Here is a 12,979-nt window from a genome sequence, read left to right on the forward strand (position 1 = left end):
AAGCAATTTGGGGGGATTTGGGGGTAATTTGGAGGATTTGAGGTGTTTTGGGGGCTGATTGGGGGATTGGGGTGTATTTGGGATGATCTCAGGAGATTTGGGGTAATTTGGGGATGATTTGGGGTGCTTGGGGGATTATTTTGGGTGATTTGGGGCAATCTGGGGGTGATTTGGGTATATTTGGGGTGATTTGGGATAATTTTAGGGTGATCTGGGGGGGATTTGGGGGTGATTTGGGGCAATCTTGGGGTGATTTGGGTATATTTGGGGGGATTTGGGATAATTGTAGGGTGATCTGGGGGGGATTTGGGGGTGATTTGGGGCAATCTTGGGGTGATTTGGGGTAATCCTGGGGTGATTTGGGGGTATTTGGGCCGATTTGAGGGTGATTTGGGGGTTATCTGGGTGTATTGGGGGGGGGATTTGGGTGTATTTGGAGTCCTGGGGGGGGAGGCGTCTCACCAGTCTGCCGGGGGGCGTAGAGGGGTTTGTCTGTCTGGAGCAGGAGCACCCCCCGGGGCCCCCCCAGCCCCACACGCAGCCGCTGGGGGGGCAGGGGGGGGCTCCGGGCCTCCAGCAGCAGCGTCTGCCCCATGGTGGCCTCCAGGGCCCCACAGTGCTTGGCCTGCTCTGGGGTCACCTGGGGGGCATTGGGGGTCATTGGGGGGCCGTGGGGGTCCATGATGTCCCCCTGCCCCATAAGGACGTCCCCACCTCCATGTGCCCCCCCAAAATGTCTCCATGATGTCCCCCTGCCCCATGGGGACATCCCCACCTCTGTGTGCCCCCCAAGAACATCTCCATGATGTCCCCCTGCCCCATGGGGACGTCCCCATGGCCCCCCAGGACCCCCATGGCCCCCCAGGACCCCCCTGTCCCCTCTGCCCCCCCATGTCCTCACACCTCGATGTTCAGGATCTGGCTGAAGTCGTTGTGGGTCCCGAGGTCGAAGGGGACCGGGGGGGCGCAGGGTCCTGCCCCACGGTCGCCCTCCCCAGGCCAGGCGGTCACTGTCCCCGTCACTGGCCCCACGGCCGCCACCAGCAGCCCCACGGGGGTCCCCAGGGCCACAAGCCGAGGTGCCACCAGCACCAGCCTGGGGGAGACACAGCGTGACCCATGGCTGCCCCATGGCTGCCCCATAGCCCTCCTCCACCCCAGGGGTGTCCCAGAGTCCCCCCCACCCCACAGGTACCCCACATATGCCTTGATGTAACCCTGTCCCATAGCTGCCCTATAGCTGTCTCATAGCTCCACCTGCCCCATAGAGCCCCCATAGCCCCCTCTCAGCCCTATAGCTACCCCATAGCTCCTCACAAACCCCATAGGAACTTAACAGCTCCCCCAGCCCCATAGCTGCCCCAGAACCCCATAGTCCCTAAAGCCCCATAGGTTCTCCATAGTTGTACCCAGCCCCACAGCTCACCCCTCCAGCCCCAGAGCTGCCCTAGAGCCCCCATAGCCCCCCAAGCCCCATAGCTGCTCCACAGTCACACTCAGCCCCATAGCACCCTCCCCCCAGCCCCATAGCTGCTCCATAGGCCCTACTCAGGGTCCTGGGGGCTGCCCCCCGGCATCGGCAGGAGGAGGAGGAGGACGAGGAGACCCAACGCCCAACGTGGCCCCATGGCACCGCTGATGTGGGGCAGCTGGGGCTGGCGGCAGAGGGTGAGCGCGTTGGGGGTCAATCATTAACCAGGATGCCGGGGTTCCCCCGCTGGCCCCACGGCCATTGACCCCTGGGTGGGGACACATGACTGCGGGGAAATGGCCCTGTGGGGTGGGGGGGTCTATGGGGCAGGGGGACTTGGATATGGGGGGCAACAGGGGCCCTATGGGGTCTATGAGAGTCTATGGGGCCCTATGGTGTGTATGCGAAGTTATGGGGCCCTATGGGGTCTGCGAGAGGTTATGGGGCCCTATGGGGTCTATGAGAGTTTAGGGGGCACTATGGGGTCTGTAAGAAGTTATGGGGCACTATGGAGTCTATATGAGGTTATGGGGCACTATGGGATCTGTAAGAAGTTATGGGGCCCTATGGGGTCTGCAAGAGGTGATGGGGCCCTATGGGGTCTATGAGAGTTTAGGGGGCACTATGGGGTCTGTAAGAAGTTATGGGGCACTATGGAGTCTATATGAGGTTATGGGGCACTATGGGGTCTGTAAGACGTTATGGGGCCCTATGGGGTCTGCAAGAGGTGATGGGGCCCTATGGGGTCTATGAGAGTTTAGGGGGCACTATGGGGTCTGTAAGAAGTTATGGGGCACTATGGAGTCTATATGAGGTTATGGGGCACTATGGGGTCTGTAAGACGTTATGGGGCACTATGGGGTCTGTAAGACGTTATGGGGCCCTATGGGGTCTGGAGGACAAGGGTTGACCCATGGGGCTGAGGTTGGATGTGGGGTGTTGGTCCCCATAGACCCCGCAGGTGACACTTGGTCCTCACTGTCCCCCCTCAGGTGACCATTGGTCTTGGGGACGCGTCCCCTTGTTGAACATCATGAGGTTCCTCATGGCCCCTTTCTCCACCCACTGAGGTCCCTCTGGGTGCCCCCCCGACCCTCTTGGGTCTCAGCTTCTCCTCCCAGTTTGGTGTCATTGTCAAACTGGGGCAGGGGAGGGGACACGCTGTCCCACCAGCCAGACCGCGGAGGAAGATGTGGGACAGGTAGTGACCCCCCCGCCCCGGGGTGGGACCCAGACCTGCAGCAGAAGGTGTCCGAGGTCATCCTGACCGGGTGCAGGATGTCCCTCCAGTGTCCCCCCTGTGCCCCCCATCTCCCAGGGAAGTCCCCATCATCCCCCCCCCCCATCTCCCCCCAGTCACTGAGCAGACGGGACCTGAGCTCTGTTGTCACCAATGAGGCCACGTATGAACTCGCCTTGCAATACGTCCCCTCCCCTTCCACCAGGTCATGTGTGATGTCACATGGGTGTGGCCAGCCCGCTGTGTCTCTAACACACCAGCCCAACCCAGTGACACCCCGAGACACCCCTGAGACCCCACGGTGACACCCCAGTGACCCACCAGTAGCACCCCTTTGATCCCTCCATCCCATCCCAATGACACCCTGAGACACCCCTGGGACCCCATCATGACCCCCTGGTGACCCCTAGGCCATCCCCGGGGACACACCCAGGACCCCCTGGGGACCCCACGGGGACACCCCCCCTCCCCCCCCCCGATGCCATGGGGACACCCAGGCTGCGGCAGTGACCTCCTGGGAGGTCCCCCATGGTGACATTCCTGGTGACACTCCTGGCACCCTCAACCCCACCTGAGACCCCCCCAATGTCCCCCAGTCCCCCCAGAACCAGCCCCCCTGGGACCACCCAATCCCCTGCTGTCCCTTCCCCGCCCCCCTGGACGCCTGGGTCCCTTCCCAGACGGATGGACAGAGGGACACAGGTGACACCACCATCCCAGAGAACCCCTGGGGAGGGGGTCCCGAGTTGCCGTGTTTCTCTTCCGTCCTCCTGTGATGGCTGACAAAGAGGGCGGGGCCACCACGAGGCCACGGCGGAAGGGAGGGATGGAGGGATGGAGGGATGGATTGACAGACGGATCAAGGTGGGGATGGATGGATGGAGAGAGGGATGGAGGGAGGGCTAGAAGGGGAGAGGTGGACGGATGGAGGGTTGGAGGGGGGTGGAGAGATGAAAGGATGGAGATAGGTGGAGGGAGGGATGGAGGCATGGCTGGAGGAAGGGTGGAGGGATGGAGAGAAGGTTGGAGGAAGAGCAGGATGGTTGGATGGAGGGAGGGATGGAGAGGTGGCTGGAGGAAGGGGTGGAGAGAGGGACAAGGGGGTGGAGAGATGGGTGGTGGGACAGAGACATGAATGGATGGGGGGATGGAAAGATGGAGATGGTTGGATGAACAGAGGGAGGGAGGGCTTTGTGTTGTGGGTCTCCACCATGCCCACCCCCTCTCTCCAGACCCTCCCCTGACATCACACCCTCTCCACACCCCCCTCCTCCACCCTTGTTTCCTCCCCTACCGTTGTCCCTCCCTCCTCCCCCCCCCTCCTCCCCTCCTCTCCCCTCCAGCTCCTTCTCTCCCGCTGGTTCCCCTTGGTTGTGGTCCCTCGGGAGCTGCCGGCGATGGCCGAGACCTCCAGGAGTCGGGGCAGGAGAGACCCCCCGCCGCCACGGCACAGCCTTCGCCCGGCACAGGCATAGAGGAGGGGGTTCATGGCGCTGCTGAGGAAGGCCAAGGCAGTGGCCGGTGGCCGGATGGCTTTGGCAGCTACCTCCAAGGTCCCACCACCTCCTCGTACGACCACCGCCACCTCCAACAAGCTGGCCAGGTGGTAAGGTCCCCACGCAACTGCAAAGGCTACCACCACGGCAGCCACCAGCCGGAAGGTACGACTGCGCCGGGCCAACCGGGTCTGGCGTAACCGGCGGATCAGTAACCCGTAGCCGGCAGCCACGGCGGTCAGTGGTAGAGCCCAACCCAAGATGGTCTCCAGAAGGTTGTGGACCACCAACCAAGCCTCTGTGCTGTGCACCCGCTGGCAGTGCCCACGCTCCACCCGTCGGAAGACGATGGATGGGATGGCCAACACCAAAGCCACCAACCAAGTCACTGCTGCTGCTCCATGAGCTAACTGTCCGGCACGACCACCCGCTGACACCACTGCTGTCGCCGGCTTGGAGACTGCCAAGCACCGATGGAGACCCAGAAGAGCGATGAGGAAGATGCTGACGTACATGGCGGCGGCACAGAGGTAGTTACACCCGCGGCAGACGGCCAAGCCCATGTTCCATTGGCCAACGCTCAAGGCCCGGAGGTAGACGGGACCAGTGAGGAGGGTCACCACGTCAGCCAAGGCCAAGTGGAAGATGAGGAGGACGGGGACACTGCGACGATGGGTGACGGCGCAGCTCCAAAGGACCATGGCGTTGCCTGGCAGCCCCACCACCACTGCCACTGACAGCAGGGCCAGCCCCACTGCCGCGCCAGGGATGGGGGCAGATGTGGCATTCAGGGGGGACGAAGCATTGGCAGGGGACGAGGACATCATGGCAGTAGGTGGAGAGGGGCTGTGGGGAGAGGGGGACACAGAATCCTCCGGAGAAAATGCAGGTCTCCCTCCCTCCATCCCTCCCTCCTTCCATCCCTTCCTCCTTCCGCCCATCCCTCCATCCGTCTCTCATCCCTCCTTTCCATCACCTCTCCATCACTCAATCCATCCATCCCTTTCTCCATCCCTTGATCTCTCCATCTCTCCATCCCTTCCTCCATCCTGCCCTTCCTCCTTCCCTCCATCCCCCCTCCATCTCTCCATCCATCCTTTCCTCCCTTCCTTTCTCTCTCCTTCTGTCCTTCATCTCTCCCTCCTGCCACGTCTCCCTCCATCCCTCTCTCCATCCCTCCCTCCACCCCTCCTGTTCTTCATCCATCCCTCCATCTGTCCTTCTCTCCATCCCTCCCTCCATCTCTCCAACCCTCCAACCCACCTCCCATCTCACTCCACCCCCATGACCCCTCCCCTCCTCGTCCATCCCACCACCCCTCCTTCCTTCTCCCCACTCTCTGAGGTCTCCTCCTCTTCTTCCTTTACCCCCCTTGGCTCTTTCCCTCCATCTCGGCATCTCCCAGACCTCCTAGTTGGCCCCCCCAGATCTCCCACTTGCCCACCACACCACCCAGTTTCCCCCATCAAACCTCCCAGTTGTCCCTGTTAGACATCCCAGTTGCCCACCCAGACCTTCCAGTTGCCCTCCAGTCCTCCCAGTGGGCCACCACCCATTAGCCCCTGTTAAACCTCCCAGTTTCCCCCAGCTGTCCACCCAGATCTCCCAGTTGCCCCCCAGATCTCCCACTGACCCTCCACACCCCCCAGTTTCCCCCACCACACCACCAAGTTTCCCCCATCGAACTTCCCAGTTGCACCCACTAGACATCCCAGTTGTCCACCAAGACCTTTCAGTTGCCCACAAGACCTCCCACTGAGCCACCACACCACCTATTTGCCCCCATCAAACCTCCCAATTGCCCCAGTAGTCCACCCAGATCTTCCAGTTGCCCCCCAAACCTCCCAGTCACCCTCCAGACCTTCTAGTCCTCCCCCGCTCCCCCCTCCCGATCTTTCAGGTGCCCCCTCAAGACCTCCCACTCCACCAGCCTTCCCTACCTTGGGGACTCACATGTCCCTTCCTGGAGTCCCCGGCCTGGGTGGTGGATCCTTGGTGTCCCTGTCACCGGTGGTGGCTGTAACCGTTAGGTGCCACTTCCCCTCCACCCAGCCCCAGGCAGGAAACATTCACGCAAGAGGAAGGAGGCAGGAAAACCACAGGGGAGGAAGGGGACATGTGGTGGGGGAGGGACGCTGGACCTTATTTTGTCCCCTGGGGGGGGGGTGAATGACACGAGTGGTGGCATTGTCACCAGGTAGAGAGACTCTCCAGGAGGTCCACCAGGAGTGGGGGTGTTTGGTTGCTCCATCACATGGCTGTGGGGGTGGTGGGAGCATGTTGAAACGGTGTTGATGGGACAGGGAAGGTCTTCTACATGTGGTATAGTCAATATACCTTCTCTTCCTTCCCTCCATCCATCCCTCCACCCACCTGTCCTAAGGTTTGTGTCCTGGCCCTAAAATCAGGGCCACCCCCAGCAGATGCCACCCATGATGGGGTGACCCCAAGTGAGAAGAAGACCCGGTGACAGTGGTGGCCCTCCATAACCCACCACACTGAAGGAATCCCCACTTCCCATCATGCCATTGTCCAAACAAAGAGAGCGAAGACTGGAGATGTCCCACAATGGGATCCAACCTTCCCCTTCCATGTCTCCCCCCATATTCCCACAATGTTACTGACTAGCCAACACGTCCAAAGACTAGAAATGGGCAATGTTGGCCATTTTCAGCCTCTGCTGCAGTTTTTTTGCCCCTCTAAACTCACGGGGTTGGGTTTAGGCAGATGTTCTCCAAGTGGGACTTCACTGTGATCCAACCCAAGGCTTTCAGCCACCTTGGGAAGAACTTCCTCAGGACTCAGAAAGTCCATGTGGGTTTGAGGGAGAATAAAAACTATATTTTTTTTTATTTCTTCTTTCTTTCCACCGGGATAGAGATGAGGCTTCAAATAAAGCACTTTTTGATCATAATCCAGAAGTTTCCTGGGTTATTCTGAGGTCAAGGATAATTTTTATCAGAAAAGACCATGATAGAAGCACTTGGGTGATCTTTGTTTTGGAGTCCCTCCCAGTGAATGTATCCTAATGAAGAAATGAAGGAAGAAAATTCTCATTAAGCCTTTTTTTTTTGAGAAAAATTGCTTTCTGCTCACTGAAGAGGCTCATGGGGACACCCCCCACTCCAAATGTCCTACACTTTGGCAATGAATATGGTGTTAGAACCTCCTCTCCATGCATTCAGAGGACCTGGGGTTAGGGATGAGGTGGCATCTGGGCCACTAACACCCCACGTGGACAGCATTTTGGGGGAAGATGCTCTGCATTGCTCAATATGTTGGGGACTCGAGTGTGGTGTACCTGGTCTGAGGACATCCTTGGAGGAGAAGCGCTTGGGCCTCAACAGGATATCTTCTCCTCAGCTGTCAATATCCCTTCACTTTAATTAATTTTGTACCCTTTGTATCACTTTATATCCTTTCTATCACTTTATACTCTGATCCTTATCCTTCCCTTTATCCCATTTACTCCTCCTCCAAAAGATACAAATAGCCAATAGGAACACCAGGACTAGCATAATGGCACCAGTGGCTTATTGGGCCACCAATGGGTTGCAGTGACACAGGGCTGTTTGTTAGAGGTGCCAAAAGAAGCAGCAACAGCCTCTATAAATCCAAATTTTCCACCTTTCTCTCCTGGTCATCCCACAGTTGGTGTCTGAGATGTTTTCCTCCACCATCGATGGTGAGGATGCACCAAGTTTTGCTATGTTGTCCCATCCCACCTCCAAAAAAAGTTCATTTTCTCCCAGGTGTAGGGCTCAAACGTCATCAGAAGGCTTCTTTGGCCAACAATGTTCTCCCCCAACTACACATCATGCCCCCACCCCCAGATGAGCCCACCATGGACGCATGAGCAGGTGAATGTATCTCTAGCACAAACATGAAGGTTCCTACAGTCTTCAAGGGGCTTGGGAAAGACGTGGGGTGGAGGACATCACCTTTAGAGTGACCATCATGGCTGGGATGAAGTCTTTCACAGGTCTTTTAGGTGGGATATCATGGTCAGGAGCACCAAAGGGCAGCAGGGCTCAGTAGAGTTGGCTCTGAGGACAGCATCTTGGAAGGATGGGTCCTTCCTTGGAAGGAAGGTCCACAGCAGTACTCAGTTGACACTCAAAATAAACACCACGTACGGCAACTACTGAAGGTATTACAAGTAGATACAGAATGGGCTGAAATGTTTTATGTCCGCCTTGTCTCCATCTTCTCCAGGAATATCTCCCAGACTTGTGTGCCTTGAGGTAGAACCCAAGGAGAAGAACCAGCAGTGGATGAACGCAAGGAGAAGAACCATCAGGGGATGAACCTGAGCAGAAGATTCATCAGGGGATCGGGATCAAGTCAGGGCTGGTCAACATCAAGGTGTTACCAGGTCGATGACACAGTGAGGTCATTCTAAGCCACACCTGAAAGATCGCGGAGATCAGGAGATCCTCCTGACAAGCAGCAAAAAGCAAGCGTTGCGTGTGTGCTGGTTTTGGCTGGGGTAGAGTTCATTTTCTTCATAGTAGCTTGTATGGGGCTGTGTTTTGGATTTGTGCTGGAAACAGCGTTGATAACACAGGGATGTTTTTGTTACTGCGGAGCAGTGCTTACACAGAGCCAAGGGCTGAGCAGTGCTTACACAGAGTCAAGGTCTTCTGCTCCTCACCCCACCCCACCAGCAAGCAGGCTGGGGAGGGCACAAGAAGTTGGGAGGGGACAGCTGACCCCAACTGGTCAAAGGGATATTCCAGACCATATGACGTCATGCTCAGCATATAAAGCTGGGGGAAGAAGAAGGAAGGGGGGAATGTTGAGAGGGATGGTGTTTGTCTTCCCAAGTAACCATTACGCAGCGCGCTGGATCCCTGCTTTACCGGAGGTGGCTGAACACCTGCCTGCCCGTGGCAAGTGGGGAATGAATTCCATGTTTTGCTTTGCTTCTGTGCGCAGCTTTTGCTTTCCCCACTAAACTGTCTTTATCTCAGCCCAGGAGTTTTCTCACTTTCACTTTTCTGATTCCCCCCCCCCATCCCACCACAGCGGGAGTGAGCGAGTGGCTGTGTGGGGCTTAGTTACCAGCTGCGGTTAAACCACGACAGCAGGCAACTTTTGAAAAAGTCCAAACAATGAGCTGGAGAACCAGAGTTTGTTCAACCTCACTTTGGTTAAGGAAGGTGTCAGAGTGTGTGTCGTCCTTGATCCCACCCTTGGATCCCACCTCTGGTGGTCTGAAGGAGAAGGTGGCTGGATTTACCCTGTTTTTATTATTGCTGGATACCAATGCATCCAGAGGTGACAACTTTGAAGTGGCACATCTTAACCCTGCTCACACTAAGGTGCACAGGTCTAGGACTTGGACACACACACAGTTGGCCAAGAGCAGAAAAACTGATTTCAGAGTTAGGACAGAGCCTAGAGTTAGGCTGGAGCCATAGGCTGGGCAGGGGATAGGCAGATCTTTCCTGGGCATGCAGGGATGCTGGCTCACAGCTGGATGGTGGGGCAGAGTGGACCCTCAGCAAGTTTGCAGATGACACCAAACTGGGAGGAGTGGCCACAGGGTCACATTGCCACCTAGAGGTACCTCAACAGGCTGGAGCAATGGGCTGGCAGGAACCTCATGAAGCTCAACAAAGAGAAAGGCCAAGTCTTGCCCCTGGGGAGGAACAACCCCAGGCACCAAAATATGCAGGGGACCACCCAGCTGGAAAGCAGCTTGGAGAAAAGGCCCTGGGGGTCCTGGTGGACACCAAGGTGCCATGTGCCAGGAATGCGACCTTCCAGCAAAGAAGATGAACAGTGTCCTGGGCTGCATTAGGGAAAGTACTGCCAGCCAGTGGAGGGAGGTGATCCTTCTCTTCTGGTCAGCACTGGTGAGGCAACATCTGGAGTGCTGGGGCCAGTGCTGGGCTCCCCTGTAGAGGAGACACATGGCCATATTGGAGAGTCCAACGAAGGGCCGGGAAGATGGTGAAGAGACTGGAGCGCCTCACCTAGGAGGAGAGGCTGTGAGACCTGTGACTGTTCAGCCTGGAGAAGAGAAGGCTCAGGGGGATCTTACCGATGTATATCAATACCTGAAGGGAGGGTGCAAAGAGGATGGAGCCTCTTCTCAGTGGTGGCCAGTGACAGGACAAGAGGTGATCGGCTGTCATGGTTTAACCCCAGCCGGCAACTAAGCACCACGCAGCCACTCACTCACTGCCCCCCCACTCAGTGGCATGGGGGAGAAAATTGGGAAAAGAAGTAAAACCAGTGGGTTGAGATAAGAACAGTTTAATAGAAGAGAAAAGAAGAAACTAATAATGATAATGATAACACTAATAAAATTACAACAGTAATAATAAAAGGATAGGAATGTACAAATCATGGGCAGTGCAATTGCTCACCACCCGCCGATCAACACCCAGTTAGTCCCCGAGCGGCGATTCCCCCCCGCCCCCACTCCCCCCAGTTTATATACTAGATGGGACGTCCCATGGTATGGAATACCTCGTTGGCCAGTTTGGGTCAGCTGCCCTGGCTGTGTCTTGTGCCAACTTCTTGTACCCCTCCAGCTTTCTCGCTGGCTGGGCATGCGAAGCTGAACAATCCTTGACTTTAGACTAAACACCACTTAGCAACAACTGAAAACATCCATGTTATCAACATTCTTCGCATACTGAACTCAAAACATAGCACTTGTCCCGGTTTCAGCCGGGATGGAGTTAACTGTCTTCCTAGTAGCTGGTACAGTGCTATGTTTTGAGGTCAGTATGTGAAGAATGTTGATAACACGGATGTTTTCAGTTGTTGCTCAGTAGTGTTTAGACTATAGTCAAGGATTTTTCAGCTTCTCATGCCCAGCCAGGGCACAAGAAGTTGGCACAGGACGCAACCAGGGCACCTGACCCAAACTGGCCAATGGTGTATTCCATACCATGGGATGTCCCATCTAGTATAGGAAAAGGGAGGTGGGGGCAGGGAATCGCCACTCGGGGACTGGCGGGGTGTCAGTGGGCGGGTGGTGAGCAATTGCACTGCCCATCATTTGTACATTCCAATCCTTTTATTATTACTGTTGTCATTTTATTAGTGTTATCATTATCATTATTAGTTTCTTCTTTTCTGTTCTATTAAACCGTTCTTATCTCAACCCACGAATTTTACTTCTTTTTCCCGATTTTCTCCCTCATCCCACTGGATGGGGGGGAGTGAGTGAGCGGTGCTTAGTTGCTGGCTGGGGTTAAACCACAACAGCACTGTACCAGCTACTAGGAAGACAGTCAACTCTATCCCAGCTGAAACCGGGACATGGGCACACAATGAAACACAGGAGGTTCCCTCAGAACATCACGTCACTGTGAGGGTGACGATCGCTGGCTCAGGTCGCCCAGGGAGGTTGTGGGGTCTCCAGCCTTGGAGATGTTCATAGTAGGTAGATACAGGCTAAAAGTACAGACTGGTCTCTACCTTCCGAGCTGTAGGCTGAACTTTTACACCTTGATAGGCTGGCCAGAGATGGGCTATGGGTAGAGTTCCTCTTTGCTCATTCTTATTTCTTTAGCATATCCTAGGATAGGTAAATTAGGGGGTGGCAGTGTAGTCTGAGGCATTGGGCTCAGCCTAGAACAACAAGAAGCCCACCCTGACTCAGGTGGTGGGAAGGGAGACAGAAAAGGAGGGTGGCAAAGGCAGCCTTTAAAATAGCAGGTGAAAGCCAGACACTCCTGCATCCAAGGTGGGCAAGTGTGGGCTGGAGAGTCCGAGGGCTCTGCTGCTAAGGCTAGCCACAGGTAAGCAGCAGGTCCTCTTCAGAGAAGGTGACACGCAATGCAGTCTTTCAAAAGGGCCTCGGTAATTGCTGGCAACTGGAGTCCTGTGACAGGGACAGTGGGGCCACCAGCCTGCAGCTCGACAGCGGTTACAAGTGCCAGTGACAGACTTTTGATGGCGGATGCTGTCCTGTGGGTTGCGTTCGGCATTTTTTTAAAATCATTTTGTTGAGGTACAATTATTTCTTTGCAATCAGGTGATGGGAGCGGTGCTGAGCTTCTCTTTCTGGAGCGCGTCCTCACATCCTTTGTCATCCAAAGCTTTCCCCTCTCTTCCTGAGGGAAGCGATGGCTGCAATGGGGAATGACTCCCATAAGTAATGGCTTCACTGGTATGCTTGGACTTTGTGAATCTGAATCCCCAAAGACAACGGACGTGGCTGGTGCTCCACCCCTGAAGGTTGATGTGCTGACAACCTAGGGTGAATTCTGGGGTGCTTCCTGATGGCAGCCAGACTTACCCAGGTGTTTTGAATTAGACACAGGAAAACGCTCCTCTGTCACTTGGGTTACCTGCTGGGCTGCGTACTTGCTTGTTTTCATCAAGTTGCAGTCAGGAACAGGGAAGACTTGACCTGATAATCCAATTCAAGACTCAAGAGGGAAAGGAAAGGAGACTGAGGCACAGAAATCAGAGTGTGGGTTTGTTGGACTTCTGGCAAAGCAGTCAGGGGAACAGACTCTTCTCCAAAACTGTTTCTGGACCAGTAAATATCAACGGCAGCGTTAGGCTTCCCCCCATGTTTCTGGGCTGGAGGTTACAGCTGGTTGTCCTGGGTGCTCCTGTACAGAACTTGACTTTTAATATGCTTTCGTGCAACAATATCATCTCATCTCTTTTCAAATGTCATTTCCCTGCAGTCATTGCTGAGGGAATGTCTCTGCCACAGAGGATCCTCTCTCCTCCCAGAGAAGATTTGCATGGATTGGCAGCAATGACAGCGAGCTGGAGCAGGACTCCACAACCTGG

General features: G+C 55.8%; 2 protein-coding genes across 2 annotated transcripts in view; both read right to left on the bottom strand.

Annotated features, from left to right (window-relative positions):
• Positions 1 to 1,628, bottom strand: part of LOC142026172 (complement C4-like) — a 34,224-nt gene extending 32,596 nt beyond the window's left edge. The window contains exons 1-3 of the mRNA XM_075019017.1: positions 1,549 to 1,628; positions 904 to 1,096; positions 463 to 640 (exon numbers count right to left, since the gene is read on the bottom strand). Of these exons, the coding sequence (XP_074875118.1) occupies positions 463 to 640; positions 904 to 1,096; positions 1,549 to 1,628 (451 nt within the window). The remainder of the gene's footprint in view (positions 1 to 462; positions 641 to 903; positions 1,097 to 1,548) is intronic.
• Positions 1,629 to 3,957: 2,329 nt separating this feature from the next.
• On the bottom strand, positions 3,958 to 6,225 carry LOC142026173 (leukotriene B4 receptor 1-like). The gene is made up of 2 exons (XM_075019018.1): positions 6,148 to 6,225; positions 3,958 to 5,053 (listed from the first exon to the last, which is right to left on the bottom strand). The coding sequence occupies exon 2, from the start codon at positions 5,032 to 5,034 to the stop codon at positions 3,958 to 3,960; it is 1,077 nt and encodes a 358-aa protein (XP_074875119.1). The 5' UTR covers positions 5,035 to 5,053; positions 6,148 to 6,225.
• Between the last annotated feature and the right edge of the window lie 6,754 nt (positions 6,226 to 12,979).

Source organism: Buteo buteo, chromosome 32, assembly GCF_964188355.1.
Source record: "Buteo buteo chromosome 32, bButBut1.hap1.1, whole genome shotgun sequence".
NCBI lineage: Eukaryota > Metazoa > Chordata > Aves > Accipitriformes > Accipitridae > Buteo > Buteo buteo.

Bases quoted from the DNA above. Each gene is read 5' to 3' on its own strand.
- LOC142026173 (XM_075019018.1), bottom strand. From the start codon at position 5,034: ATGATGTCCTCGTCCCCTGCCAATGCTTCGTCCCCCCTGAATGCCACA.